General features: G+C 52.2%; 12 protein-coding genes across 12 annotated transcripts; 7 read left to right on the top strand and 5 right to left on the bottom strand.

Moving 5' to 3' along the window:
- Window positions 1-191: 191 nt before the first annotated feature.
- Window positions 192-1,010, bottom strand: N7539_000327 (mitochondrial 54S ribosomal protein bL27m; the record flags this gene model as incomplete). Its single annotated transcript, XM_056929931.1, has 1 exon — window positions 192-1,010. One exon carries the CDS (start codon window positions 1,008-1,010, stop codon window positions 192-194), a length of 819 nt encoding a protein of 272 aa, XP_056794224.1.
- Window positions 1,011-1,221: 211 nt separating this feature from the next.
- On the top strand, window positions 1,222-1,677 carry lcl2 (the record flags this gene model as incomplete). Its single annotated transcript, XM_056929930.1, has 2 exons — window positions 1,222-1,399; window positions 1,484-1,677. 2 exons carry the CDS (start codon window positions 1,222-1,224, stop codon window positions 1,675-1,677), a joined length of 372 nt encoding a protein of 123 aa, XP_056794223.1.
- A 703-nt stretch (window positions 1,678-2,380) lies between these two features.
- N7539_000325 (scramblase family protein) lies at window positions 2,381-4,143 on the top strand (the record flags this gene model as incomplete). The annotated part of the gene is made up of 3 exons (XM_056929929.1): window positions 2,381-2,730; window positions 2,796-2,967; window positions 3,022-4,143. The coding sequence occupies 3 exons, from the start codon at window positions 2,381-2,383 to the stop codon at window positions 4,141-4,143; spliced, it is 1,644 nt and encodes a 547-aa protein (XP_056794222.1).
- A 541-nt stretch (window positions 4,144-4,684) lies between these two features.
- N7539_000324 (E2 ubiquitin-conjugating protein UBC7) lies at window positions 4,685-5,285 on the top strand (the record flags this gene model as incomplete). Its single annotated transcript, XM_056929928.1, has 2 exons — window positions 4,685-4,934; window positions 5,032-5,285. 2 exons carry the CDS (start codon window positions 4,685-4,687, stop codon window positions 5,283-5,285), a joined length of 504 nt encoding a protein of 167 aa, XP_056794221.1.
- Window positions 5,286-5,549: 264 nt separating this feature from the next.
- N7539_000323 (uncharacterized protein) lies at window positions 5,550-7,125 on the bottom strand (the record flags this gene model as incomplete). Its single annotated transcript, XM_056929927.1, has 7 exons — window positions 5,550-6,017; window positions 6,089-6,160; window positions 6,227-6,307; window positions 6,371-6,454; window positions 6,520-6,628; window positions 6,712-6,778; window positions 6,846-7,125. 7 exons carry the CDS (start codon window positions 7,123-7,125, stop codon window positions 5,550-5,552), a joined length of 1,161 nt encoding a protein of 386 aa, XP_056794220.1.
- A 745-nt stretch (window positions 7,126-7,870) lies between these two features.
- N7539_000322 (terpene cyclase/mutase family protein) lies at window positions 7,871-10,250 on the top strand (the record flags this gene model as incomplete). Its single annotated transcript, XM_056929926.1, has 3 exons — window positions 7,871-8,074; window positions 8,134-8,597; window positions 8,654-10,250. The coding sequence occupies 3 exons, from the start codon at window positions 7,871-7,873 to the stop codon at window positions 10,248-10,250; spliced, it is 2,265 nt and encodes a 754-aa protein (XP_056794219.1).
- Window positions 10,251-10,908: 658 nt separating this feature from the next.
- N7539_000321 (co-chaperone SGT1) lies at window positions 10,909-12,359 on the top strand (the record flags this gene model as incomplete). The annotated part of the gene is made up of 2 exons (XM_056929925.1): window positions 10,909-11,736; window positions 11,799-12,359. The coding sequence occupies 2 exons, from the start codon at window positions 10,909-10,911 to the stop codon at window positions 12,357-12,359; spliced, it is 1,389 nt and encodes a 462-aa protein (XP_056794218.1).
- A 1,194-nt stretch (window positions 12,360-13,553) lies between these two features.
- On the top strand, window positions 13,554-14,483 carry N7539_000320 (type 1 glutamine amidotransferase; the record flags this gene model as incomplete). Its single annotated transcript, XM_056929924.1, has 1 exon — window positions 13,554-14,483. The coding sequence occupies one exon, from the start codon at window positions 13,554-13,556 to the stop codon at window positions 14,481-14,483; it is 930 nt and encodes a 309-aa protein (XP_056794217.1).
- A 179-nt stretch (window positions 14,484-14,662) lies between these two features.
- On the bottom strand, window positions 14,663-15,913 carry N7539_000319 (PQ-loop repeat-containing protein; the record flags this gene model as incomplete). The annotated part of the gene is made up of 2 exons (XM_056929923.1): window positions 14,663-15,755; window positions 15,858-15,913. 2 exons carry the CDS (start codon window positions 15,911-15,913, stop codon window positions 14,663-14,665), a joined length of 1,149 nt encoding a protein of 382 aa, XP_056794216.1.
- A 629-nt stretch (window positions 15,914-16,542) lies between these two features.
- N7539_000318 (cysteine--tRNA ligase) lies at window positions 16,543-19,009 on the bottom strand (the record flags this gene model as incomplete). The annotated part of the gene is made up of 2 exons (XM_056929922.1): window positions 16,543-18,645; window positions 18,719-19,009. The coding sequence occupies 2 exons, from the start codon at window positions 19,007-19,009 to the stop codon at window positions 16,543-16,545; spliced, it is 2,394 nt and encodes a 797-aa protein (XP_056794215.1).
- A 391-nt stretch (window positions 19,010-19,400) lies between these two features.
- On the top strand, window positions 19,401-20,861 carry trm61 (tRNA 1-methyladenosine methyltransferase subunit GCD14; the record flags this gene model as incomplete). Its single annotated transcript, XM_056929921.1, has 1 exon — window positions 19,401-20,861. The coding sequence occupies one exon, from the start codon at window positions 19,401-19,403 to the stop codon at window positions 20,859-20,861; it is 1,461 nt and encodes a 486-aa protein (XP_056794214.1).
- A 336-nt stretch (window positions 20,862-21,197) lies between these two features.
- On the bottom strand, window positions 21,198-23,943 carry N7539_000316 (UBA/TS-N domain protein; the record flags this gene model as incomplete). Its single annotated transcript, XM_056929920.1, has 2 exons — window positions 21,198-21,299; window positions 21,370-23,943. 2 exons carry the CDS (start codon window positions 23,941-23,943, stop codon window positions 21,198-21,200), a joined length of 2,676 nt encoding a protein of 891 aa, XP_056794213.1.
- Between the last annotated feature and the right edge of the window lie 187 nt (window positions 23,944-24,130).

Below are 24,130 nucleotides of genomic sequence, written 5' to 3'. Positions count from 1 at the left end.
CTGCACATGCTCAATAAAGAAGCTTGAAGACTTTGGTAAGAGTCGTGTCCATGTCACTAAATATTTGGGGAGATACCCTTTCTATTGTACAAAGGGAGAAGCCGACGAAAACATCTCCTCGATATCGCTCGCAGAAAAAAAAGGAAAAAATACAAAACCACAGTCATGGCCTAGAACGTTATGCTCAATCCTTATTTGGCCTTCTTTGAAGACTTCTTCTTGCCCTTCAGACTCTTCATTTGGGCAGCCCGCTCAGCACGCGCCTGTCTCTTCCTCCACGCTAGCCATCGGTCCCTGCGGTTGTAAGAGGGTGCGACAATTCCAGCTTTCTCGGCAGCACGACCAATAACCCAGTTGGCTTCGCGGTACATATAACCAGGCCGCAACTGAGGACCAGACTCGGCCTTGACCGCCTCGATGCTGCCGACTTGAGTACCATTCTCATCAATGGAGGCGACCAAGTCAGATTGAAATTCGACCGGCTCGGCTCGTGGGATTGTGGTCATGTTCAACCTGCGTCGGCTGGGCGCGTTGCGTGGGCGTGGGAGCTTCTCGTCCTTGTCAAAGACTACGCCGATGTACCGGCGATCAGGGTGACGTTCCGGGTCCAGGTAGTACCGGACATAGCCGGCTTGAGTTGCGTAGATGGTGTGATCGCGGCCCATAGCACAGTTGTCGCCGGGGAACCACAATGATCCACGTTGGCGGAAGATGATACAGCCGGGAACAACATATTCACCACCTGTGCGCTTGGCTCCTAAACGCTTCCCAGCTGGATCACGGGAGTGTCGATTGGCCGTTCCTTGGGAAGCGTGGGAAGCGAAACGGACTTGTGAGAACGGAAGGAGTGTGCGTGGAATGGTTGGTGTCGTCTTAGGAACGGAGAGTGGCGCGGTGAGAGAGCGCGGGAAGATGGACTGAGGGCGGATTGCAGCTGAAGATGATCGAATGGATGGAGTGATGACTCGCTCCAGCGCCCTCATGGGCGCCAGAAGTCTGGGTTGCAACATTTTATTGCGATTGTCGGCCAGTCAATATGCGGAGATGGAAGCTACAAGGGGAACTTTTTCTCGGAGATGCAGGGCTTGGCGTCACGTGCCCGTGCCGTAAGCTGGCAACATCTACCATCTACCACAGTGGCTACCTAGCTAACTGTGAGCTTTGCGATTACAGCTCCTTAAATTTTTCCCTGGGTGGTGTGATAATCTGTTCTGATTGAAAATGCTGCGCTCTATAATCTCATGCCTGTGGGCTTTCCTTTTCCTGGCCGCCGTGGCCAATGCCCAATTTCAATTCTTCGAACAAATGTTCGGAGGCGGCCAGCAGCACCCAGGCCAGCGACAGGGCTCACAGAACGTCCCAAGTGATAGCAGCCGCTATCAGCAGATGTGGGCTCAAGGTAAAGTCTAGCATGCACTCAATGTGCCTCGATTGTGGGCTTTCAAGTTTGCAATCATTTACTGACAGTTTGGTCCATCACTAGCTCACTGCAGCAACTACCTTTGCCCCGGCACACTCGCATGTGTGTCCGTTCCCCACCACTGCCCATGCGCTCACCCCGATGTTGAAGAGAAGGTCGAGCTAGGTGAAGGCAGTGCAATCTGCGTGTCCAAAGGTGGATTCAAGGCTGGCGAGGCGTCCCGAAAGATCGAGCTGGCTCGCAAGGGTCTCTTGTGAGACCGTCGCCTACTTCTGGTCTGGTCAAACGGTGCAGGCGATGCAATGTATATAAATCTGGTCACCTGGCCACTCATGTGCTCAGAAACTCAAGTGCCTTTCTCACATTCCAAGTGAGAATAACTTATTCATGTATTCGGTGATCGGCCTAAACACTGCATCAAGTGACTGGAACCTTGCTAGGCAGAGTAAACTGGCGCCGAATGTAAAGCTATACGCGCATTGAGACTTCCAAAACTGATTTGTACGGTCTGAAATGAAGACTTCCAGAAGCTTACTGACAATGTTCGTTCATGCGCAAGTCCCGTCATACTTCAATCCAACGAGTCACAGTCGTGTCCATATCGAATTGTACGCATCCGAACCCCACAATGCATAACATGCGCAACACCGTTATATGAGCCCTGCTCCATGATCAATTCAGGTGGCCATTCACAAAATTTGCTATTGGAGTCTCTCATGAGCTTCGAAACAAAATGGTCCGAAGGCGATACATATTCAGTTCGACTCAAAGTGCTTGACAGAGTAAGACGGCCAGTTATCGGAGGAGCATGTGAAGATCAGGTGAACTAAGTCCGGTTAACCCCGTCCGTGGGCGATCTTCCGTCATCGCACCGAACTTTTGTCTGGCCCGTCACGTTGTATCTTTTGGACCACGCCCATCAACATCAATCATCATAACACGCCAGGGGCTCCTTCCACCATGCTAAGCAAAAGACTTTGGTCCTCTCTCCAAGGGAATACGTTGCAATGCAGGGCTCTCTCATCATTGCGCGGCAGAGGTTCTCGTCTCGGCCCACGTAACTTCGATCGGTCGAGGCGAGTTTCGCAGCCACGCAAGATAGACGACAACTCATCCCCCGAGGTTCCTCCGGTGGAACAGATGAACACGATCGATGATAATTACGATCCAGCAAAGAACACACTGCTAGCCCCGGTGTACATGCCTGAAGACCCAAATGGCGTACTGAAGGAGAATCATCCAGCAACGAATATCTTGGCCAACTCCGGACTGGTCGTACAGCGACAGCTTGAGATGATGAATGTAATGATGTACGTCAAATGAATATACTGCCCTCGCATATCAAAATATAACCCTTTGACACACTCTTGAATAGCGGCTTTGAACAAGCCAACAAGTATATCATCATGGATGCGCAAGGAACGCACATTGGATACATGGCGGAGCAAGAGAAGGGAATAGCGAATACCATGGCGCGACAGTGGTTCCGCACACATCGCAGCTTTGTGACTCATGTCTTTGACAGGCAAATGAATGAGGTTCTTCGAGTACGTCGCCCTCGCAGCTTGGAATTCGAACCAACTTTTGACACATCGATATAGTTCAATCGGCCCTTCTCGTGGATCAATTCACGGATACAGGTCTACGATCCGTTACAGCGAGCTCACGTTCCCTCCGAGATTTCTACGCCTCCTCAAACAACACAAGACTTTATGATGGAGCCGTTCTCTGGGTCGCCTAAAATATCCCCGCTGGACTTTACTCAGATGCGAGTGATTGGCGAAGCCCAGCAACAGTGGGCGCCATTGCGACGAAAATATAATCTCTTTACGTTCCACCCATCCCCCAATTCTGATACAGACATGGGAAGTCAAGGATTCTCTCTTGCCGGTTCTGGCTTCTCAAAGCAACAACAGCTGCAGCTCGCCCAGACTTCACTCCAAGATCAAGGCGAATTCAATCAGTTTGCCTATGTCAACGAACCATTCCTCTCCTGGGACTTTTCGCTGCTAAGTGCCGAGAATCGAACGATCGGATCAGTGAACCGCAACTTTGCTGGGTTTGCCCGTGAAATCTTCACGGATACCGGAATGTATGCTCTTCGCATGGACTCCGCGGGCTTGAGTAGGGAGCCATCAGCCAGCCAGACTGACCGTTCGCCTGGCATGACTCTTGATCAACGAGCAGTGATGCTTGCGACTGCTGTCAGCATTGATTTTGACTACTTTAGCCGGCACAGCGGGTCAGGTGGGTTTGGTTTCATGCCTCTATGGTTTCCTGGATTCGGAGGAGAGGCCGCGGCCGGCGGCGCAGCCGCTGGAGAGGCTGCGGGTGCCGTTGGAGGGGCCGCTGGAGGGGCCGCTGCCGGAGAGGCTGGTGCCATCGGCGAGGTAGCGTCCGGTGCCTTAGGGCGAAGTGCAGGTGCTGCTGGTGATGTCGCAGCTGGCATGGCTGGCGCTGGTGCCATGGCTGGTTACGATGCGATGCATCGTGGAATGTCTGGAAGCCAGAACTCAGAGTCACCTGCATCTTTTGCCCCTTCTGGCTTTGACCAGGCGGAATTGCCCCCATCTGAGCAACAGCTTCCTGGTCAGCCTGGTGAATCAGAAGATCTCTGGTCAGGGCACCCTCCTCAAGCTCCGTGGAGCGAAGATGAGTTCAAAGATCCTTGGGGCGATGAGGGCTCAGATGAAGGCGGCGGTGACGACTTTGACTGGTTCTGAGTATCTGGGTCCACCGTTTAAATGCGTTACACTGTACAATATTACTTGAACGATATTATGATAAATAAAGCCATTGATTCCCACAACCACAATTGTCCTATGATAGAGAGTCTCGTAGCGAAATAGTGTGTGTGATCAAAGAAGCACATGGACATGGGCATTGCGCAGAGAGAGGTAAGACTTATGAGGCTCATTACGTCGAGATTGGGTTGACGGGGCTGCCGCCCCATCATGTCAATCATTTTCGCTGGGCCCCGCTATTCTTCCATCGTCGCCGTCTCCTTCTCATTTTACTCTAGCCACCTCAAGAACCTACATATCGTCTTCCGTAACGGCAAGACCCATCAAGAGTGCTATTGTACTGCTGGCAACCTGACATAGCTTATATATACATCTCCGCAGTACACACTCACGAGTGTTCACCCGAACGAAGTGCGGAAACATCCCGAGTTGCCACTCGCCGAATCACTGTTCAAATTCAACCTGATCTCTCTGATTCTCATCTCCCTAAACACCTCGCCGCCGTCTGCGCCCGCCCAACATGGCTTCTTCGGTCGCCCAGAAACGCCTGTTCCACGAATATAAGAACTTGTCCACAAATCCGCCCGAGGGTATCACAGCTGGCCCCGTCTCTGAAGATGACATGTTCTACTGGGAAGCGCTGATTGAAGGGCCGGGCGGCACTCCCTTCGAAGGAGGTGTCTTCGCAGCGGAGCTGAAGTTCCCCAAAGACTATCCTCTGAGCCCTCCTACAATGAAGTTTGTGAGCGGTGGAGTGTGGCACCCAAATGGTAAAATTCTTGCAGCTGGGCGAGAACTCGCCTGGGGACCGGTGTAAACTGAGTCTGCGTTGAAGACGGACTTGGGCTAATGCTTTTTCGATGTCAGTGTATCCTAACGGCACCGTCTGTATCTCGATCCTCCACCCTCCTGGTGATGACCCGAACCACTACGAACATGCGTCTGAGCGCTGGTCGCCCATTCAGAGCGTGGAGAAGATTCTCATCTCGGTCATGAGCATGCTTGCCGAACCCAATGACGAGAGTCCTGCCAACGTAGAGGCGGCCAAAATGTGGCGCGAGCGACGCAGTGAATATGAACAAAAGGTTCGGGACGAGGTTCGCAAGGGCCTGGGTCTTTGAAACGGACACCGCTTGTGGAAATTCCTACGAAAGTGATGGAGATTACGCTGCTGATGTATGGCGTCATGTCGTTATTGGCTCTAGGTTGGCACGACTCAAGTTGAAGCCCATGTATCTGGCGTGCGCAGCTCCTGTGTATATGTAGCGTTCGGACAAACAATGAATATATTATTATAGTACACTCTCGACTTGACACACGACGATAAAACCGACCGAGGGCGAGCGGAACGTGAAAATCAGCAAGCGGCCTAAAGAGCACCTGAATCATTCCTGACGGAAAAGCTTGCGGTCAATCCATGCCTCGAGACCACCCTCGCGCTCATACAAAATCTCAATCTCCGCTTTGACATTTAGCAGCAACATACGGTGCAGCTCTGTGACCCACTCTCGCTCGGGTCCATCACTCGCCCAGACTGGGTTCTTGCGAAGCATGGCGAGAATTTTCCTGCGGTCGTTGGCCGTCAGAGAGAGGACTCGACCTGCACCGGGTGATTCCGACGCCAGTATGGCGTCCGTGAGCCTGACGCCGAGCCATTCCAAGCCTGGAAGGCTCAACCTTGCATTTTCATGGAGATGGGCCATTGATCCATACTTATACGTGGACATGATAGCCATCCCATGTGGATCGCTATCCATCAAAGCATAGAAGTGTGGTGGTCTGTCATATCTTCTGGACGCGATGAAAAGCTGATGTGCGAATTCGCGTGTGCTAACATCGGGGTAGCCTTTTCCCTGAGTTGGTCAGTCAATGTATGGGCACATATTGAACGCCGAGAATGACCACTACAGCGCTTCGCGCTCACCGTTATCAGTATTCCGTCTCCTGAAATGGCTCGCTTGGGATAATTGCTTCGAGCCAATCGATGGAAAACAGCCTGCAATACGGCAATCAGATACTTATTTTCATGCGCATGGACGTTTTTTTATCGCCCACAACGCACCTCTTTTTCGATGATGAATACCCAGCGGACTCCCTCGATGTCAATGGTATCGCTGCCTTGTACTCGAGGGATCATTGTGTCCTGAGTGGTGAGATGCATAACTCTATGAATCGCATCCATTTGGAGTATAAGCACGCCACTTACTTCGCCGCTACTAGCATCCACAATCACTCGAGACTCTCGTTCCAATTGGAAACGTCCGGCGACGAGACCCTTGCTGGCTGCCTCCTACCCCGAGATCAGTCACTCCAAAGTGGGACAACCGGTGCGCGAGATGTACTGAGCTGACTGACAATGTTGAGGAATGTTCTATCCACCCCAATCGTAAAGGCTAGGTCATCTACTACAGCGTTGACGGTGGCTTGGGATTTGAAGTATGCTGGGTCGATGTAGTAGATGTCTCTGAGACGAGGCAGTCAGCCTTCAAAATTTGAGGGCTCGTGTTCGTCTCGACGAATGAGGTAATGGTGTTACAGCCAACTGACCTTTTGGAAATCAATTGCTCAGTACAGATAGCCTCGTCGATAATGGATAGAATGCGAATAATGACTGCTGCAAGGAAGAAACAAAAGTTATCGAAGAATTGTGCTCAAAGTGCAGCCCTCTCTCGGTGTCTTACTGAATTTCCATGACTCAAATGGTGTTCTGCCAGGCCATGAGTAAGAATGATATGTCACGTCGTTCAAACGTGCCTCGAGAGCCCTGGTTTGTGAGTTGATCGTGCATTGTGTTTGATTAGATCTGCGACGAAGAGTAATGGACGGTCTACTTTCGGATGGTGAGAGGGAGACTTGATCCAAGATGTTGATTAGGATGTCATCAATAAATTCGCGCACGAGTCTCTGGCTTTCTTCAACAGTTGGACTAGCCGGAGGGACAGAGGAGGACCCTTGAGACATGATCAGTCTTTCGAGACTCTAGAGCAACTCTCAACCATAGGGCAGACTGCAATGGCAAGTTCATGCTTGTGATCGAAGAAGATCACAGAGGTGAATGGCGTGACTTGTGGGAACGTGACCTTTATACTTGCACGGGACTTGATGGCACCTGATCCATACCTACTATTTCGCTGCTACTGACGAAAGGGGTCCCTTATCTTCGTGTTTACTCTCGATTCGACTGAGCTTTGAAACTCGACAAATGGTCGACTTCATATCAGACCTTGGCCTCTATCTATGTCAGTCGCAAGCCTACTAGTGACCACTGACCACCGACTATATCAATAAGAACAATTCCGTCATTTTCTTGGGCAGAAGACATCCAGTGGGTTTCTCCAGCACCCAAACCACGTCGGAACAATCCTGGAATGTCAACATCAGATCGCACCCAGCAGAGGATACAAAAGTCCCAAACGACTTATCATTACCCAACTTGGAGCGCTCAAAGGCAGTGGCAGTGCCGGGTTGCACTGCATGAGTTCAGCTTGTTCTTCGTTATACACGGCAGCCGTGAGAATGCTGAGTCATCCACTCGAGGCGGGGGGCCTGGCAGTGGTACCTGGAAGTGCAGGTGGACTCTAGGCAGGCACCGAGCCAAGTTCCAACAGCTCCCGAGTTGTTTCTCCGCTTTATTGTCAATCGATAGAGACGAAGCTTGGACTCTGGACCCTTCACCAGCTCCCAGCTAGGACGAGTTGAGTGAAAAATGGCTTCACACATTGGACCGTGGAGAACTGAGGCTCAGGGTCATCTCCGTCCAGACAGTAATGGAGACTCAAAGACAGACTACTCCCGCTGGCGGTTGGTCAATGATGCTGGTCGCCAGACCTGGCAGTATCTAGAATCCGATAAGGAGAATGAGGCCTGGCCACAGACAATTGCAGACAAGTACAATCTGGGACTTCCAACAGTGAGCACTACGTCTTGACAGCTGATCATTAGCTATGGGCTCATTCATTATTTTCCTAGGGTCTTCCAGAACTGCCGGAGGCTAAAACACCTCGTGAAGCTGCTGAGAATGGTCTCTCCTTCTTCTCGCATCTGCAACTCGAACCCGGCAACTGGGCTTGTGAGTATGGTGGTCCAATGTTCCTGTTGCCAGGAATGATGATCACCTGGTATGTAACCAAGACTCCTATCCTGCCCGAGTATGCGACCGAGATCAAACGCTATATCTTTGCCCGCCAAAACCCAGAGGATGGTGGTTGGGGACTTCATATCGAAGCCCACAGCTCAGTCTTTGGCACCGCCATGAACTATGTGGCCCTGCGTCTGGCTGGTGTCAATGAGGATGATCCTCGGATGATCAAAGCTCGAGGTCTTTTACACAAGTTTGGAGGTGCCATCTACGGCCCACACTGGGCCAAGGCCTGGCTGAGTATTCTGGGCGTGATGAGCTGGGAGGGGGTCAATCCAGTACCGCCTGAGATTTGGTACGTCGAATCTGACCTCTGAAGTTGGACACGCCGAATCTAATATGTCACATTAGGCTTCTTCCCGACTGGGTACCTTTTGCCCCTTGGCGATGGTGGATTCACATTCGCCAGGTCTTTCTCCCGCTATCTTACATCTGGTCCAAGAAGTGGTCACATCCCCTTGATGATCTGACAAGGCAAATTCGAGAGGAATTGTACACACAGCCTTATGATACAATCGACTTTTCGCAGCACCGCAACACCATTCACGCTGCCGACAACTACTATCCCAAGACCATGCTTCTGAATGGCATCAATGAATTGCTTGTCCGTGTGTGGAATCCGTTCCTCCGCGTCAAAGCTGTCAGCAAGCGTGCCGAGGACTGGGCTTGGGAATTGATCCGCATGGAGGATGAGAATACCGATTACGCGGGACTGGGTCCTGTCAGCAATCCTTTGAATATGGTTGCGTGCTTCATCCAAGAAGGACCCGACAGCTACTCCGTTCGCCGGCATCGCGAGCGATTGAATGATTACATGTGGATGAAGGATGAGGGCATGTTGGCCAACGGCACCAATGGCGTCCAGGTATGGGACACCACTTTCGCCACGCAAGCTATTTCAGTGGCCGGATTGGCCGATGACCCCAAATGGCGACCCATGTTGCTTAAGGCACTCGAATTTATCGATGATCATCAGCTTCGAGAGAACGTACCCAACCAGGAGAAGTGCTATCGCCAGCACCGGAAGGGCGCTTGGCCGTTCAGCAACAAAACTCAGGGCTATACCGTGAGCGATTGTACCGCGGAGGGCTTACGATCCACCATTCAGTTACAAAAAATGCACAACTTCCCCGAATTGATCTCTTCGGATCGGTTGAAGGACAGTGTCGACTGTTTGCTCCTGATGCAAAACCCGACTGGTGGCTTCACCGATTACGAGACGACACGGGGCTCGCCGAAGATCGAGTGGCTGAATGCTGCCGAAGTTTTTGGTGGTATCATGATTGGCTATGATTACCCCGAGTGCACCACCGCGTCGGTGACTGCGCTTTCCTTGTTCAGCAAATTCTACCCGGACTATCGCGCGGATGAGATTCGAATCGCCAAGGAAAAGGCTGTTGCCTACATCAAGCGCGCCCAGCGTCAGGACGGCAGCTGGTACGGATCATGGGGAATCTGCTTTACCTATGCCGCCATGTTTGCCTTGGAAAGCTTGGCCAGTGTTGGTGAGACCTACCAGACGAGCGACAACTCTCGTCGAGGGTGCGACTTCTTGATTTCCAAACAGATGGAGGACGGTGGCTGGGGCGAGTCTTACCTCAGCAGTGAAAAGCATGTCTACGTCCAGCATGAGAAGTCTCAAGTGGTGCAGACGGCTTGGGCCTGTCTTGCTCTTATGGAGGCTGACTACCCCCACAAGGAGCCTCTGCAACGTGGCATCAAGATGTTGATGTCCCGTCAGCAGCGAAATGGGGAGTGGTTGCAAGAGTCCATTGAGGGCGTCTTCAATCAATCATGGTATGTTCGACCTCCTGAGTCCAACATTCTCGCTGTGGCACGATCTGACTTGAAGCTTTGCAGCATGATATCCTATCCTAACTACAAGTTCTACTGGCCAATCCGAGCCCTCGGTCTTTATAGCAAAAAGTTCGGCAACGAGGCGCTTTAGTGAGCCATAGAAGGCTCTGATTCCACCTTTGTACTATATATTCCAGGATTTCTATACCTAATAATAACCTACGCTTTCCATGAAACCCGTCGAATCTGCTAGAAGTTCTTTCAAGCTTTTACCAACGTTTTGCATGGACAGGGACTGGAGAGTTATGGAAAAGTCTAGGGCATTTCATGGCGGGCCTGCTATCGAAATTAAACCATCCTCACTCTAGGTCTCGTACCTAACACTTGCTTTATCATGTACGGTCCACCTATTGAGTGATGTGTTTGGTTTCAAAAATATTGCCTGGTACCTTTGAGAGAGGCGGAGTAGCCGGGCGTAACTACCTCAGCTTCCAATGAGGCACTCGGCATTGCATCGACAGAGAGGTGGGGCGGCTGCTGGAGCTCTTTCATCGAAGGCGGTAGAACTTCCATTGATCATGCTGTAAGCTTCGCCAGTCATCCTTGATGAACGAGCTCCGTCTTTTTCCAATTGACTCCAACTCAATCAAGATCCTGGACGGCTCAGGCTCTCAGTGCCGATATTGTTTCGAGTGTCAACCTACGTCTGCGTGTCACCGAACCCGAACAACCCCTTCGCCAGCACGAGAGCGGTATTTTCCCCGCGATTTTCAGTAGCTCCAGATAAGCTTTGAACCTCTGCCAGAATCATGAACGCCGCGGCAGAGGGCGAGAAGGCTCTCGCAGACTCAAATGCATCTCTTGCTATTCAGCACTATACGCGCGCTCTCACTGAGTTACCTCGCGCTCCATCCTATTACATACAGCGCGCAATCGCTCGCTCCCGTGTGAAACCCGCCGATGGTGGCCCACAATCTTCGGCAGCTCTACGAGATGCGGAAATCGCACTGGTCCTAGCCAAAGAACGTGGAAAGCGCGAACTCATTCTACAAGCGCAGATGCGCCGCGGAGTCGCACTGTTTCAACTCGAACGTTATGCAGACGCTGCGTTCATCTTCGGGATTGTCGAGTCGAAAACGTCAAAGGGACAAGATACCAGCACCAACGAAGGTGGCGCCAAAGCTGCCATGGCTACCATGGCCGGTGGATCGGCTGCAAGCAAGAAGGATGGTGTCACCGCGGAATTGCCCATATGGATTGCCAAGGTTCGTCGCAAGCTCGCGGGCCTTCAGGATGGAGATGAAAAGTTGCCGATTTCTGTTTCTGAAAGCCCTTCCGGCGTCCACATTCCAAGCGAGGCGGAGCTCAGGGCGGAATGGCAGGCTCTCAAGTCTGGTCAAGCGTCTGCTACTGAAGGCCAAACTGCGCAAGCGGGTAGCCAGAAGGAAGACGGCGCTCCAAACACTGCTGCGAGTCAACCTGGGATCCTCAATCAAGCCCCCAAGCCGCCGGCACAAGCTCCCTCTGTGCAGAAAGTCCGTCACGAATGGTACCAGTCCCAAGACTCTGTGGTGGTCACTCTCTATGTGAAGGGTGTCCCGAAGGACACTGTTGAGCTGGAGCTGCAGGAAACTTCGGTTCGTGCTATCCCCCCAAAGGCCTGTTGTAGTGTTATGCTTCTGACTCATTCACATCACAGGTATCATTGCAGTTCCCTCTAGCTACAGGCACCACTTATGATTTTACGCTCCATCCACTCTATGCGCCTATTGATGAAGCCTCATCCACGGTTTCTGTAATGGGTACCAAGATTGAGTTGACACTGAAGAAAAAGACACACGGGCAGAAATGGAACGCACTTGAAGGTCAAGCATCTGAGACCTCCCAGCTCACAGACCGTCCTGCTGCCCCGGCTGCACCCGTTTCCTCGGCTCCGACCTACCCGACCTCATCTCGAACGGGTGCCAAGGACTGGGACAAACTTGCGTCGTCTCTCACTGCCAAGAAGTCAAAAGAGAAGAAGGGCGAATCTGCAACAAGTACACAAAACGAGACAGGCGATGCTTCTGATGCGGAATCAGTAGATTCGGATCTGGGCGGGGACGCCGTTGATGGATTTTTCAAGAAGCTCTATGCTGGTGCTGATCCCGACACGCGCAGGGCTATGATGAAGAGCTACATTGAGAGTCAGGGCACGTCCTTGAGTACAAACTGGTCGGAAGTTGGCCACAAGAAGGTGGAGCCTCACCCTCCAAGCTGAATGCACTCAACCCTCACAAGCAAAGCATCTAGCGGAGAGTGTTCCTCCTTTCACGATTAAATCTGTATTCACGATCATCCTGGCATTGATACCAGAGGTCTTCATTCTCGATCTTGGTTCTTTCAAATCAACGAACTTCTCAGCACGAATCATGAGGCAGGTCCTTCAGTTTTCTACCCAGGCGACCTTTTAGGGTTTCATCTCATTTGGGTTCGCCAGAGGAAATCAACCGTCTCCTGTCTCCACCAAAGCCCATCCTCTCCGAGCGTATTGAGCAGATCATCTGACTGCTTCTGTTGGATTCGGATCCACCGAAGACGCTACTCGCTGCACCTCTCAAATTTATGATGACCAATGCCGGAGAAGTGGAATTCTCTGTTGGCTGTGGTTCGGCCGTGACCCAGGCATTCGTAGCAAAGTTTCAGCATAAGCATGTCCGGGGTAAAAGAAGAAAAAAGACTTTCACTAAACTCCAGACCGACTCGGTCGAACCAGCCCAGTAGAAAGTAGAAAGGTGCCTAGGATTCGGAATGATGCGGGTGAACAACCTCCGTCCATAACCTCAGGATTCCAACAAGCACCCAAACCTACGAGTGCGGGCCAAGCGGGCTCATCACCTGAATTAGGCTTCTTCGGATCAGATCTTCTTCACCGGCAATTCAGCGCCGTCTCCGAGCCTCGTGGGGCTCTCGCAAAATAAGCTCGTCGGGCAAAACCATCCCCAGAGTCCGGCAATCTTTTACCTAATGATCCCGAATACGGCTGGAGTTGGAGTCACCACGGGTTCTGTGAGGGTAACTTTTATTACGAGACGGCTTCCTTGGATGGATCGCGTGGTCTGGTGAAAGCTTGGAGGGTTGTTTTTTTTCCTGCGCAGTTTGGGAGTTCATTTCCGTCGGTTGCTTTACCTCAGGGTAATTTGGGGGCGAGGTCGGAGTGTTGAGCATCCATGTCTATTGTTTGTCTTTTTTTTTTTTTTCTCAGCACTGTCCTTCGGCAGTCGGAGGAAACGGGTGAGATTTGCAGAGAGGGAGAGCTAGGGCTTCGGGTTTAAGTGAAGTACTTGCTTTGACACGAGTTGGGATAATTTACCAGACTTTCTCCTTCCAACGTGGTCTCTTTCAAAGTAATCTCAACCATTGTCACGACGAATTAGCACCCTCCTTCCAACCTCTGTAAATCCCATCCTTCAAAATGGTCCACAACATCCATGTCGCAGTCCTGGACGTCGATATCCCAGCGCGTGGCCTATACGAAGCACGAGGACTGTGCAGTGCGCACTTTCGAGATATCCTCAAGGAGACAGCTGCGCACTTGAACAAGAACGACCCTTCCATTCCAGACCCGATTGAAATCACCATCACCCCCTATGACATTCGCGGAGGACATTATCCCGACTTCCACCTGCTTCGCGGCGACCCTTCCCAAGAGCAATTCCCCGTCTACCGACCGATCGATGCAGTCTTGGTCACGGGAGGATCACCAGGTGTATACGAGATGCCCAATTCTCCCTGGATGCAGATGCTGGAAAGGTTCATCAAAGCCGTGTACCGGGACTACCCAGAGGTTCGGCTGATGGGCACCTGTTTCGGCCATCAACTGATCTCCCATGCGCTGGTGCGCGACCCAGCGGATCCGGACCGAGATGTGTATGTTGAAAAATGTCCTCTGGGTCGGGAGGTGGGGATTTATACTGTCCAGATGGAGGAGCAGTTCCTTCAGCACTTTTCGTCCGCGCTGGGACATCTGCCTCAGGGTCAGCTGCGCATTCAGATGTTCCACGGTGATCGTGTGATGGCCGTGGAGAAAGGACAAACAGTCTCACTGTGTGATACGCCGCCGGTCTCCTTGCCGGCTCCGTGGATCAATATTGGAAGCACGCCCATCTGTCCGATCCAAGGTCTCTACAACCCGGGCAGAGTGCTGACCGTCCAGGGTCATTATGAGATGGACGCCTTTGCCACGTCCAAGATGTGTATTGAGAATGCCCCCATCATGGGTTGGAAAGAGTCCAAGTTGGCTCTCTACCTGGAGCAGGTGGGACCTGACACGAAGGAGCGACGAGACGATGCCCGGGCCTTCGCCACTGCGGTGATTCTCTTCCTGGCAGATCTTGCCCGATGACTGTGCGGAAGAGCCAGCAGAGTTGCGAAAATTCCAGCGAGGAAGTCATATGAATCTGGAGATATCTTGTTCAATAGGTGTCTCAAACACATTTTCCATTGCATTTGGGTTCTATTTGTTCACTCCTTTTTTTCTCATTCATATATACATCAAGCGTGGCGGGTTCGTACAAATATATTTTATGCTTCGTCCAGGCTCTTCGCATCTCTGTACAGGAAGAACTGCACGAAGATGGCCATATCCAGGACTAGTGTGCCGAAGCTACCCACGAGCCAGGACAGGTTGACAAGGACGTACTGTCCGTACAAAGCTGCCGCCTCTCCCGGACGGCATTGCGGCCGATGCCGGTGCGACAGTTCGTCGACATCATTGGCACCAGCCGTGGTTCCTTGACAGATAGGCGAATATGCCATAATAGATAACACGTAGGTCAAATTGCCAATACAGGCAAAAAGGAAGAATAAGAGCGACACTCCATCTGTCGACTTGCGGCGGTAATTAAGCAGTAGCTGAGGAATCCGTGATCCCAGGTAGAACACGGCGCACAGGTAACCAAACGCTTGGCCGAGAGGATCGAGAGTCAAGGGCTCCGGCTCCGCTTTGGACTTCTTCGATCCGGGACTGACGTACCACCCGAGAATACCAGCAGCGCATACGAGAGCGATGGCGGTCATGTTGAAAAGGATCGACTGAATAGTCGAAATGCGACGTCGGCGGCGTTGATAGCGCGCATGCTCCGAACTCGGGTCAACAAAAGGCGTGGCGGGGGACAGATGGGTGCCGTCAACATGATGATGCGCCACATCTCGATTCGGCGAGACAGATGATCTTATATGCTTTGCGGTCGAAGAGGACGTGGGATGAGCCTCTTCAGTTGACTCGGAAGCACGAGCATGTCCACTTGAACTTGGCAGCAATGATGATCGTTCAGTCGGTACTGCGTCTGAGTCACGCTCTTCGCTGCTTTCCGATGTATCACCGGTAACAGAGTTCGAGTCTGGTGACGATGATGACGAAAGTTCATCACGAATGTTGAAGCCTCGGTAATAGAAGCACTGCCCTAGGAGAACGATGTCCGCCAAAGTGTAGTACACTGCCAGAATAATCATCGTCGGGAGCACCCCTTGCAAGACCGCGCCAAGGATGTTGAACACATCGCCAGCAAGCCAGACAATCAAAAAGAGAAGAGAAAGTCCATCGGCGGAGCCGCGACGGAAATTCTCAATGATCTGTGGCGAAAATACCACGACCCAACACGCGATCGATATGGAGCTATGCTGAAGTCAGCATGCTGCGACAATGGTGGAATTGGCGGTGAATTTAGAATGCCAGTCGGGACTCAATGTGATCATCTCATCAACCACCGTTACTTACCCACATATTCCACTCAAAGCCTCAATGCTGAGATTGGCTGCTTGGGGAGGAAGCATTGCTGTCTGGGCGAGAAATTCCAGGGTTTTTTTTCTTTTCAATATGCAGGCAGCTGCACACGACGCGCTGGATCCGAGTTCGACAGGTCTGCTTGGAATAACACGAACACACTATACCCAGCGTTGTCAATTGAAGCGCATCCCCGTACTTTTTCGCAGATCCACGTGAGTCTCAGTGAAAAGAGGGAGAATGTCGAATCCATGGATCCAAGGGATCCAAAGTGGATGACGTCGGATGGTCACGTGTATCTTTATGAGGCATCTCTAATTCGATGTGGGGATTTGACCTCGCCAAGAGCCCTCAAGATGAGCAAAATAGCTTCAGTAGTAAGCTGTGGGAGGCGAAACTTCTCCTTCGCATGCGTCGAGCTCAACCTAATGGTTCAAAAGTGGTACACTCAAGGAGCTATAGTGAGGCTAGGTTGTTTTGTCATCGTTCTAAACGCTGTTAGGTACATAAATTGCGGATTTACATATGAACAATGAGCACTCAGAGCTACGCGAATATGATCTGACGAAAGGGAATATTCATCAAACGCCCGCAATGCTTGTTGTAGATCATTAAGAGATACCGAGCGAGCTGTCTTTCCGCGATGCCGTTCCAGTGATTCCTAGGGTGGAGAATCGGCCTATTTAGCTTGGCTTGCCAGCCAGGCCTCGTGGGCCTTCTTTTGACGCTCCCAATCTTTTCGAAGCTTCTTGGTTCTGCTCTTGGTGAGCTCTTCGCCAGAAGCGTCCCGGGTGGGCATACCGTCCTCATCCCACGCACTAAACTCTTGTGTCCTGAACATCTCCGAATGACTGAGCTTACCCCTTTCCAACTGCTTCAATGCTTCCTGCTCGCGCTTCTGCTTCTCCAACTGCTTTTGCTTGACACGTGCTTCCTTCTCCTCTCGAGCCTGGATCATCTCGCGGGTGACTGGACGAATAAGGGCAGGAAGATTGTCACGATCCTCAAGGTAGATACCCAAGTCGAAAAGATCGACGTCTCGGACGCGGTCACAGAGCGCGAGGATCTCCTTGTCAAGCGAGTTAGACGACTTGAGAGACGCAACCTTCTCTCGGAAATTGGTGGCTGCATCGGCGTAAGGTTTCGTGGACTCTGAGACATCAGACGGCAGAGATTGCTTGAGTACAGTCTCAATATGCTGGGGTGAAATACCCTCCTTGGAGCGAGCCGCCTGGCGAAGCGTATCACGCATGGAAGCAATCGGATACACGAAAGGCTTGGCCTCGTCGGGGACATCAATGCCAGACCAGCCAATTGTGCTGCTGTCGACCGATGCAGTACCATTCAAGCCCAGCATGTTTACAAACGACGTCACCCAATGAGCTGCAGCTTCAACATCCTTAGGGTTGAGTGTCGACTTGTCGGCGGAATTGTACTTGGTGATAAGCTCCGAAACAGTTTGCATTGCACCGGGAGTGTTGAATGAATCGCAGAGGTGCTTGTGGACAGCGGACTTGGCGGCTTCCAAATCGCCAGCGAGGTTGGTATCGCTACCCGAGCCCTGGAGGGCAGAGGCATCTTTCACCTTCAAAAAGAAGTTGTTGACTTTGTCTTCCCAGGCGTTACCGGAGCTAACCAATTCATCAGTGATCTCACAGCCTTCCTTCCAGCCACCCAGCAAGAACACAATACGCAGGCTGCGAGGTGTCCAGTCTTTACGGTCCAAAGCTTCACGGATGGTTGTGAAATTCTTCAGAGACTTCGACATCTTCGAGCCCTGAATGGACAAATGACCCATGTGCAAGAAGTAGTTGACCCACTGCTCGCACTTATGGCCGTCATCCCAATACGCCTCACTTTGAGCAAGCTCGTTGTCGTGGTGCGGGAAGGCAAGATCGATACCGCCGGAGTGAATATCCATCTGTTTGCCCAATCGAGCGGAGGCCATAGCTGAGCATTCAATATGCCATCCTGGACGGCCTTTGCCCCATGCACTTGCCCAACTTGGCTCACCGGGCTTGGAGGACTTCCAAAGAGCAAAGTCCGATGCGCTGCGCTTCTCCGTGGTCTTGGCAATCAGGGAGCCCTCGCCTTCCGCAGCCAATTTGTTATCGGACCGACTCCAGGGCTCGAGCCGGGCATAGGGGTGTCCAGCCGCCTCAAAGGCACTGATGTCGAAATAAACAGACCCGTCTTCGGTCACGTATCCGAAGTTGTTCTTGACAATGCGCTCAACAAAGTCTGCGATCTCCGCCCCATACTCTGTGACTCGGGTCAACTCATCCGGATCGAGTACATTGAGATCTCGCATGTCGTTCAGGAACCGCTCTTCGTACTTCTTCGTCAATTTCGTAAAGATACTGTGATCATCAGCATCAATCGAAGAGCCCTTGAGAGTGTCCAAGTAGGGTAAAAGAACATCCTGCGCCTGGGTATAGAAAGACTTTGAGAACGACGCTGCATCGCTCTCGCCAATCTTCTCTGCCTTCTCAAGCACGCTAGCGGCCGATGCGACCGTTTTGATGTGCATCTTGACTTTCGCTTCATCGTCGCCAGCCTTCTCATTGCCAGGTAAAGCACCACCAGACAGCACTGTCCCATATGCCTTTTCAACCTCCTTCTGGTACTGCGCTGGAGACAGCTCTGTATCCAACAAAGAGAGATTCTTCTTGATATAAGCGCTGTAGGCTTTCTTCGTCGTGTCGAGGACTTCTTGTGTAATTGCGGGGTTGGCGGCGACGTATTCGTTGAAAAGATATTGTTGGCGCGCGCGCAGGATAATCTGGAAAGTGAATTAATCATTGCTCGAGATACAACTCAGTACTCAGTATATTTGGAAGGAGGGGGGATCGTACCTTGTCATCAACGTCGGTAATGTTCATAACAAAGTTGACATCGAATTTGAAGTAGTCGCGCATAATGCGCCGAATAATGTCGGTGCTGACATAGTTTCGAGCATGTCCCAGGTGGGCGTCATCATAGACTGTCGGCCCACAGGCATACCACGATACCTTCTTTCCCGATGGATCCAAAGGAACAAAGGGCGTCTTGGTCTTCGTGAGCGAGTTCCATACTTGCAACGGCGGAAGCTCTACGCCAGTTGGGGAAGGAGGTTGCCGCCAGGGCGGCTGTTGACGTGAGGACATGGGTCGAACAAAACTGACTGAGACGAAGTTATAGAGATACCGCGAACGGGGGACGAGATATGAACGAGGAAGGAGGGGCATAAAGAAAGCGGGTTCTGTCTAAACATGAGGGGTAACTTTTAGCTCTGGAAGTCGACTTCGAGTCATCGCCGCGCTCTGCAGCACCGGCCCACCGCGTCAATTGGGCGTGATTGGTTCTGCATTTGAAGATTGCGGAGCCCTGAGCCCTAGTTTCCTAGAAAGGTAATACAGGCCCAGCATTTTCTCCGCGTCAAGCATCGCTGATCTTCAATTTTCCGGTCTGGCGAAGCTCGCGAGACAGTTCTTGGAAGACGAGTCCAGAAAAGAGATTACGGACTGTGATCGTGTCGGTGATCCAAAACCACCAACCATGCCCTCGCCATTTCTGACCCCCGGTACTGTGGCGCAAGCCGACAATGTCGCCCTTTTGCACCTGCGTCGCGACCAGACTATCCCGACCATTTTGCGAGCTACGGACGATCAAAACCTTGGTTACAAGGAAGGCAAAGTGTCAAATACTCGCTTTGGGTCCTTTCCGCACAGCACATTGATCAACCAGCCATGGGGCTCTCAAATTGTCGCTTCGAAAGTCGACACTGGCTCTCGTGGGCGAAGAGGTCCAGGAAACAAGCGCAAGGCCGAGGAAATAGATGTTTCGGGTACCACAACACCTGCCGAGGACGAAGGTTCCGCTTTGAAGAAGCCTGAAGCTGCTGCGAGCGGCTTTCTGCACCTCATGTACCCGACGCCGGAGTCATGGACTTTGTCGCTTCCGCATCGAACCCAAGTCGTATACACTCCCGATTACAGCTACGTCCTCCACCGGCTTCGCGCGCGTCCCGGTGGTACAGTGATTGAAGCAGGCGCAGGCAGTGGATCTTTCACACATGCAGCAGTTCGCGCGGTATTCAACGGTTACCCTGATGAGGATGCCCCGACCAAGAAGCGGAAGTTTGGGAAGGTGTGCAGCTTTGAGTTTCACGAGCAGAGAGCGACCCGCGTGAAGGAGGAAATAACCGAACATGGTCTAGATGGTCTTGTTGAGGTGACGCACCGTGATGTTTACGAGGGCGGTTTCTTGTTAGGCGACCCTGAGACTGGCCGGTCACCAAAGGCGAACGCCATCTTCTTGGATTTGCCGGCACCTTGGCTCGCCTTGAAGCATCTTGTCCGCAAGCCGGCATCAGGCGTCGAATCCCCACTCGATCCAAACTCCACTGTCTATCTATGCACATTTTCACCTTGCTTGGAACAAGTTGAACGCACTATTCGCGTGATGCGTCAGCTGGGCTGGCTCAACATCTCTATGGTCGAGGTCAATCATAGACGGATCGACGTCAAGCGAGAACGCATTGGGTTGGACTGTGAGGGGATACGTGGAGCGACTGTCTTCCCGAGGTCAGTTGATGAGGCCATGCAGAAGCTGCGAACAGATGATGAGCGTGCAAAGAGGCTCCGTCTTGCTCATACCGAGGGAACAAGAGTGGACCATCCACCCAAGGAAGACCAGACCGCGTCGAGGGACCAGCAGCAGGCCACATATGACATGGGCCGTCTGGTGCATCGCACCGAGTCGGAGATCAAGACTCATACCTCCTATCTTGTATTTGCTATCCTTCCACGAGACTGGTCAGAAGAGGATGATCTCAAGTGCCGACAGAAGTGGCCATCCAACAAGATCGATGCCGAACCGAAGCCAGCGCCAAAGAGCAGAAAACAACAAAAGAAAGAGTTTAAAGAATTGCGTCTCCGGGAACAAAAGGAGGATAATGAAGCAGAGCAACAAGAAGAGCAAGAGCAGGAAGCCACTGAAGAGAGCATTGCCGCTTGATGCCGTCATTTCCTGTGCTTGTTGAGGGACATCTTGTATTTCTATATAGAGCGATAGAGAAGATCTTTCTCTCTAAATTCGGCGATAGCTTTTCTGCGTGCAAAATCGAAGCGCCATTATGGCGGCCAGACAAATGAATGCCATTCCATGCACAAGGATACTTTTCCGCGCAATCTCGTGAGTGCACGTGTATGACGTCGCTGTGCCACACTATCATCGGCTACATCCTAGCGTGGAGTGCTCAAATCGAAAAGCTGAAAAATTCAGATCGCATTCGAGGTCATCATACATAACCTCAAGGCTGTCACTTGGTCGGCAAGGGGCTCTTCACAGTTTTCACAGGTTGTTCTCTGCTCGGAACTTGTCCCAAGCCTCATTGAGTGTTCCAAATACAGCACCTGCAATCATTCGCTGCTCAGTAGTAGCATTCGTGGATATCTGGAAGCTTTCAATTAGTAATCGCCTTGAGCACCAAATAGACGATAATACAATTCACGGGCGAACTCACCTTGTCGGGATGGACCTTTCCTATCCCCTTCATATACTGAATTTTGACCTTGTTTGGCAGAACCAATTCAGACAAGCCGATCTTTTTCCATCCTGATTCGGGCCAAAGCACCGTATCCAAGCTTCCAAGTAGAGCGCGAAGATTATCCTGCTTGCCATTTCTCCATGCAGCAATCTTGGCGTCAACGCTTTCAGTGAGCGCGAACCGTTCTTCGTCAGCACGTTCCGCTGCTTTGTTGGCTTGCCGTAGTCGACTGACAGCCTCCGAATCTTCACCTGCGCCGCCATGTAGATCAGACAACGCAGCGGCCCGCTTGGGCGCAGGAGTTGGCCGTTTCCGGGCAGGGGCTGAAGGCGCTGTTGGGGGTTTGCCGATTCCAGCAGCTTTTTCGCATCGATTCCTCCCTTGAATGCTGGTGCCCCCGCCATGTCCTGACTCCACAGCCGACTTCCATGCGTATGCGGCATCTGCCCATCGTTCGAGCTGTTCAAGAGCCTCGGCCTTACGCATGAGCGCCTTTCCAAAAAAGTCTTTCATGGGCTTGGGAGCCTCGCCATTCCCCAGATCTATGGTCTCGTCCTCGCCCTTTGATGATCCAATTAGATTCAGAATTATGTCCGCATCATCGATGGCAGCTTTAGGCTCTCCTATCTTGAGTGCAGTCATTGCTCGGTTGCTTCTGATAATGATCGTGATAGGGTGCTGATCAGGGAGCATCGTTAGAGCAGTTGAGAAGCTTTGGTGCGCAGTTGCATAGTCACCGCGCTTGTATGCAGCTGCAGCCAGCTCGCGGTGGCGATGGGTTGATTGAAGTGCCTCCGCGGATACGGGTGGAACAGACCGGGCTGAAACCTTTGCGCGTATGGGAATGGCAGCTGAGCGCGCCGGTGGTGATCGGGCAGGGGGCTGCGGGCTGCTACTTGATTGTTTTGCTGTGGGTATCGGGGAGGAAAAGAGATCGACAGTGGGCTCGACTTCTTTAGGTGGGGGTTGAGGCCGTCGCCGTCTCGCTGGGCTAACATAAGCCTGCGCTGACTGCTCTTCGGCGGCAAACCTGGAAGCACGCGGCTTTGAATCTGTAGAGCTGGGCCGAGAAGGTCGCTGGAGGAAATTCGCCTGTTGGGTGTTTTGCATGGCGGGCGAAGGTTGACGATCGGTGGGGTTACGGACCGGGCCGGATAGGCCACGATCTTGGGACTGCGTTGGTTTCCTTGCCGGTCCAGAGTCTCGTGCTTCCAGGAGAAGTGCTTCGTTGGTGAAGTTTTGTGGCTCTACCTGTGCGTGCTCTCTTCGGCCTCCGCGTTGAGCTTGTTCTTGGGGTGGCTGCTCACGGGCCACAGATGTGTCCCTCATCCATTTGGGCTGACTGGGATCATGATCTGCGTTGAACTCATTAACAGCTTGCTGAAATTTCTTACTCCCAGTTTTCCATAGAGATCCGGCCGTCTTCAAAAAGTTGTTGCCCAGCTGCGACGCGATTTGCGCAGGATCTTTTTCTCCAGCACCACGACCTCGGCTGTCGTCTCGCGGTCGAGTAGGCTGTGACCTACCCTCCCTCATCCACGCAGGACCATCGCCACTGGGTCCGTCTGTCCTACCGGCACGGCTATGCGATTGAGGGGCGCCTGGAGATCGCCCTTGAGACTTCTGCCTTGTCTCGGCATGCGCTTGGGTGAGAAGCAAACTGACGGCCGCCTGGACATCCGTTCCTGATTCCGTCGTCATTAAGGCTTCTCGCGATTTCTCCGCTGGAAACCCCATGTCCACCAACTCGGCAATAGCACGATCTAATTGGTTTGAAGGCTTCGAAGCTTGCCGTGCATCTTTCGGCTCCAATCGTGATTCGGTTTCCTGGCGTGGTGATTGCGCACGGGGCATCGCTGAGACTGGTTTTCCTAGCAATCCAAGGAAATCGTCATTGTCATCGACTGTAGAACGTGATGAAGCAGGCGCTTGTTTAGGCTTCAACTGACTAAGTCCAAACGGATCGTCGTCATCATCATCACCAATCATGCCCATGCCTCCAAGATTGCCCTGCGTCGCTTGTCCTCTGCTGGGTGCGGGGGACGGATTCGAGCTCGGTATGGGAAAATTGGTGGATGCATCCACAGGCGCCGTGGCGCTGAATGCTGCTAGTATATCATCCTCTTCATCGGCTGCCGGTAAAGTGACCTTGGCGTTCGCAGCTGTTGCTGGGCTCGGGGTACGGCCGTGTTCCAGCGTGTCCCAGAATTGTGCGTTCTGACCACCGTACTGGGCTTCATATCGCTGCCGGTCCGCTGCCGCTTTCTTAGCTTTCTCTTCCTGTAATCGCTTCTGCTGTTCAAGTAGCGACATGTTCTTCGTGGTCGCCGAAGTGTTGAAAGAGACTAGATTTGCGAAGCTGTCTCCCGCGGACGCAGAGGGCTTGTACGGCGAATTAGATCGGTTCGAACCCACGGACATAGGTGTTGCTTGACCGGAAGCTGCATTGTGTCGGATACTTGACATCATCGAGCCAGAACTCATTGGCTGAGGTTTGTTGTTGGTTGTATTCGAGCTGGGATTCCAGCTCAGCCCGCTGAGGTCGTCCATGACTGAAGTGGTGGATGCAGTTCGCAGAGTACGATTGGTAAGAAGTGGTGCTGGCTAAGATGGCGTGCCTCGTGGGAGGGTTAGGGATCGAGTGATGAAAGTGCGAATTGTTCCATGATCTCACCACTGGCTCTGTGCAAAGATGTTTGGTCAATTGATAGCCTCATCCGGCTTGTCCTATAAAACA

The sequence above is a fragment of the Penicillium diatomitis genome (assembly GCF_028827545.1).
Source record: "Penicillium diatomitis strain IBT 30728 chromosome Unknown utg000001l_segment0_segment0, whole genome shotgun sequence".
Classification (NCBI taxonomy): domain Eukaryota; kingdom Fungi; phylum Ascomycota; class Eurotiomycetes; order Eurotiales; family Aspergillaceae; genus Penicillium; species Penicillium diatomitis.
This window is presented reverse-complemented; position numbering and strand designations above follow the sequence as displayed.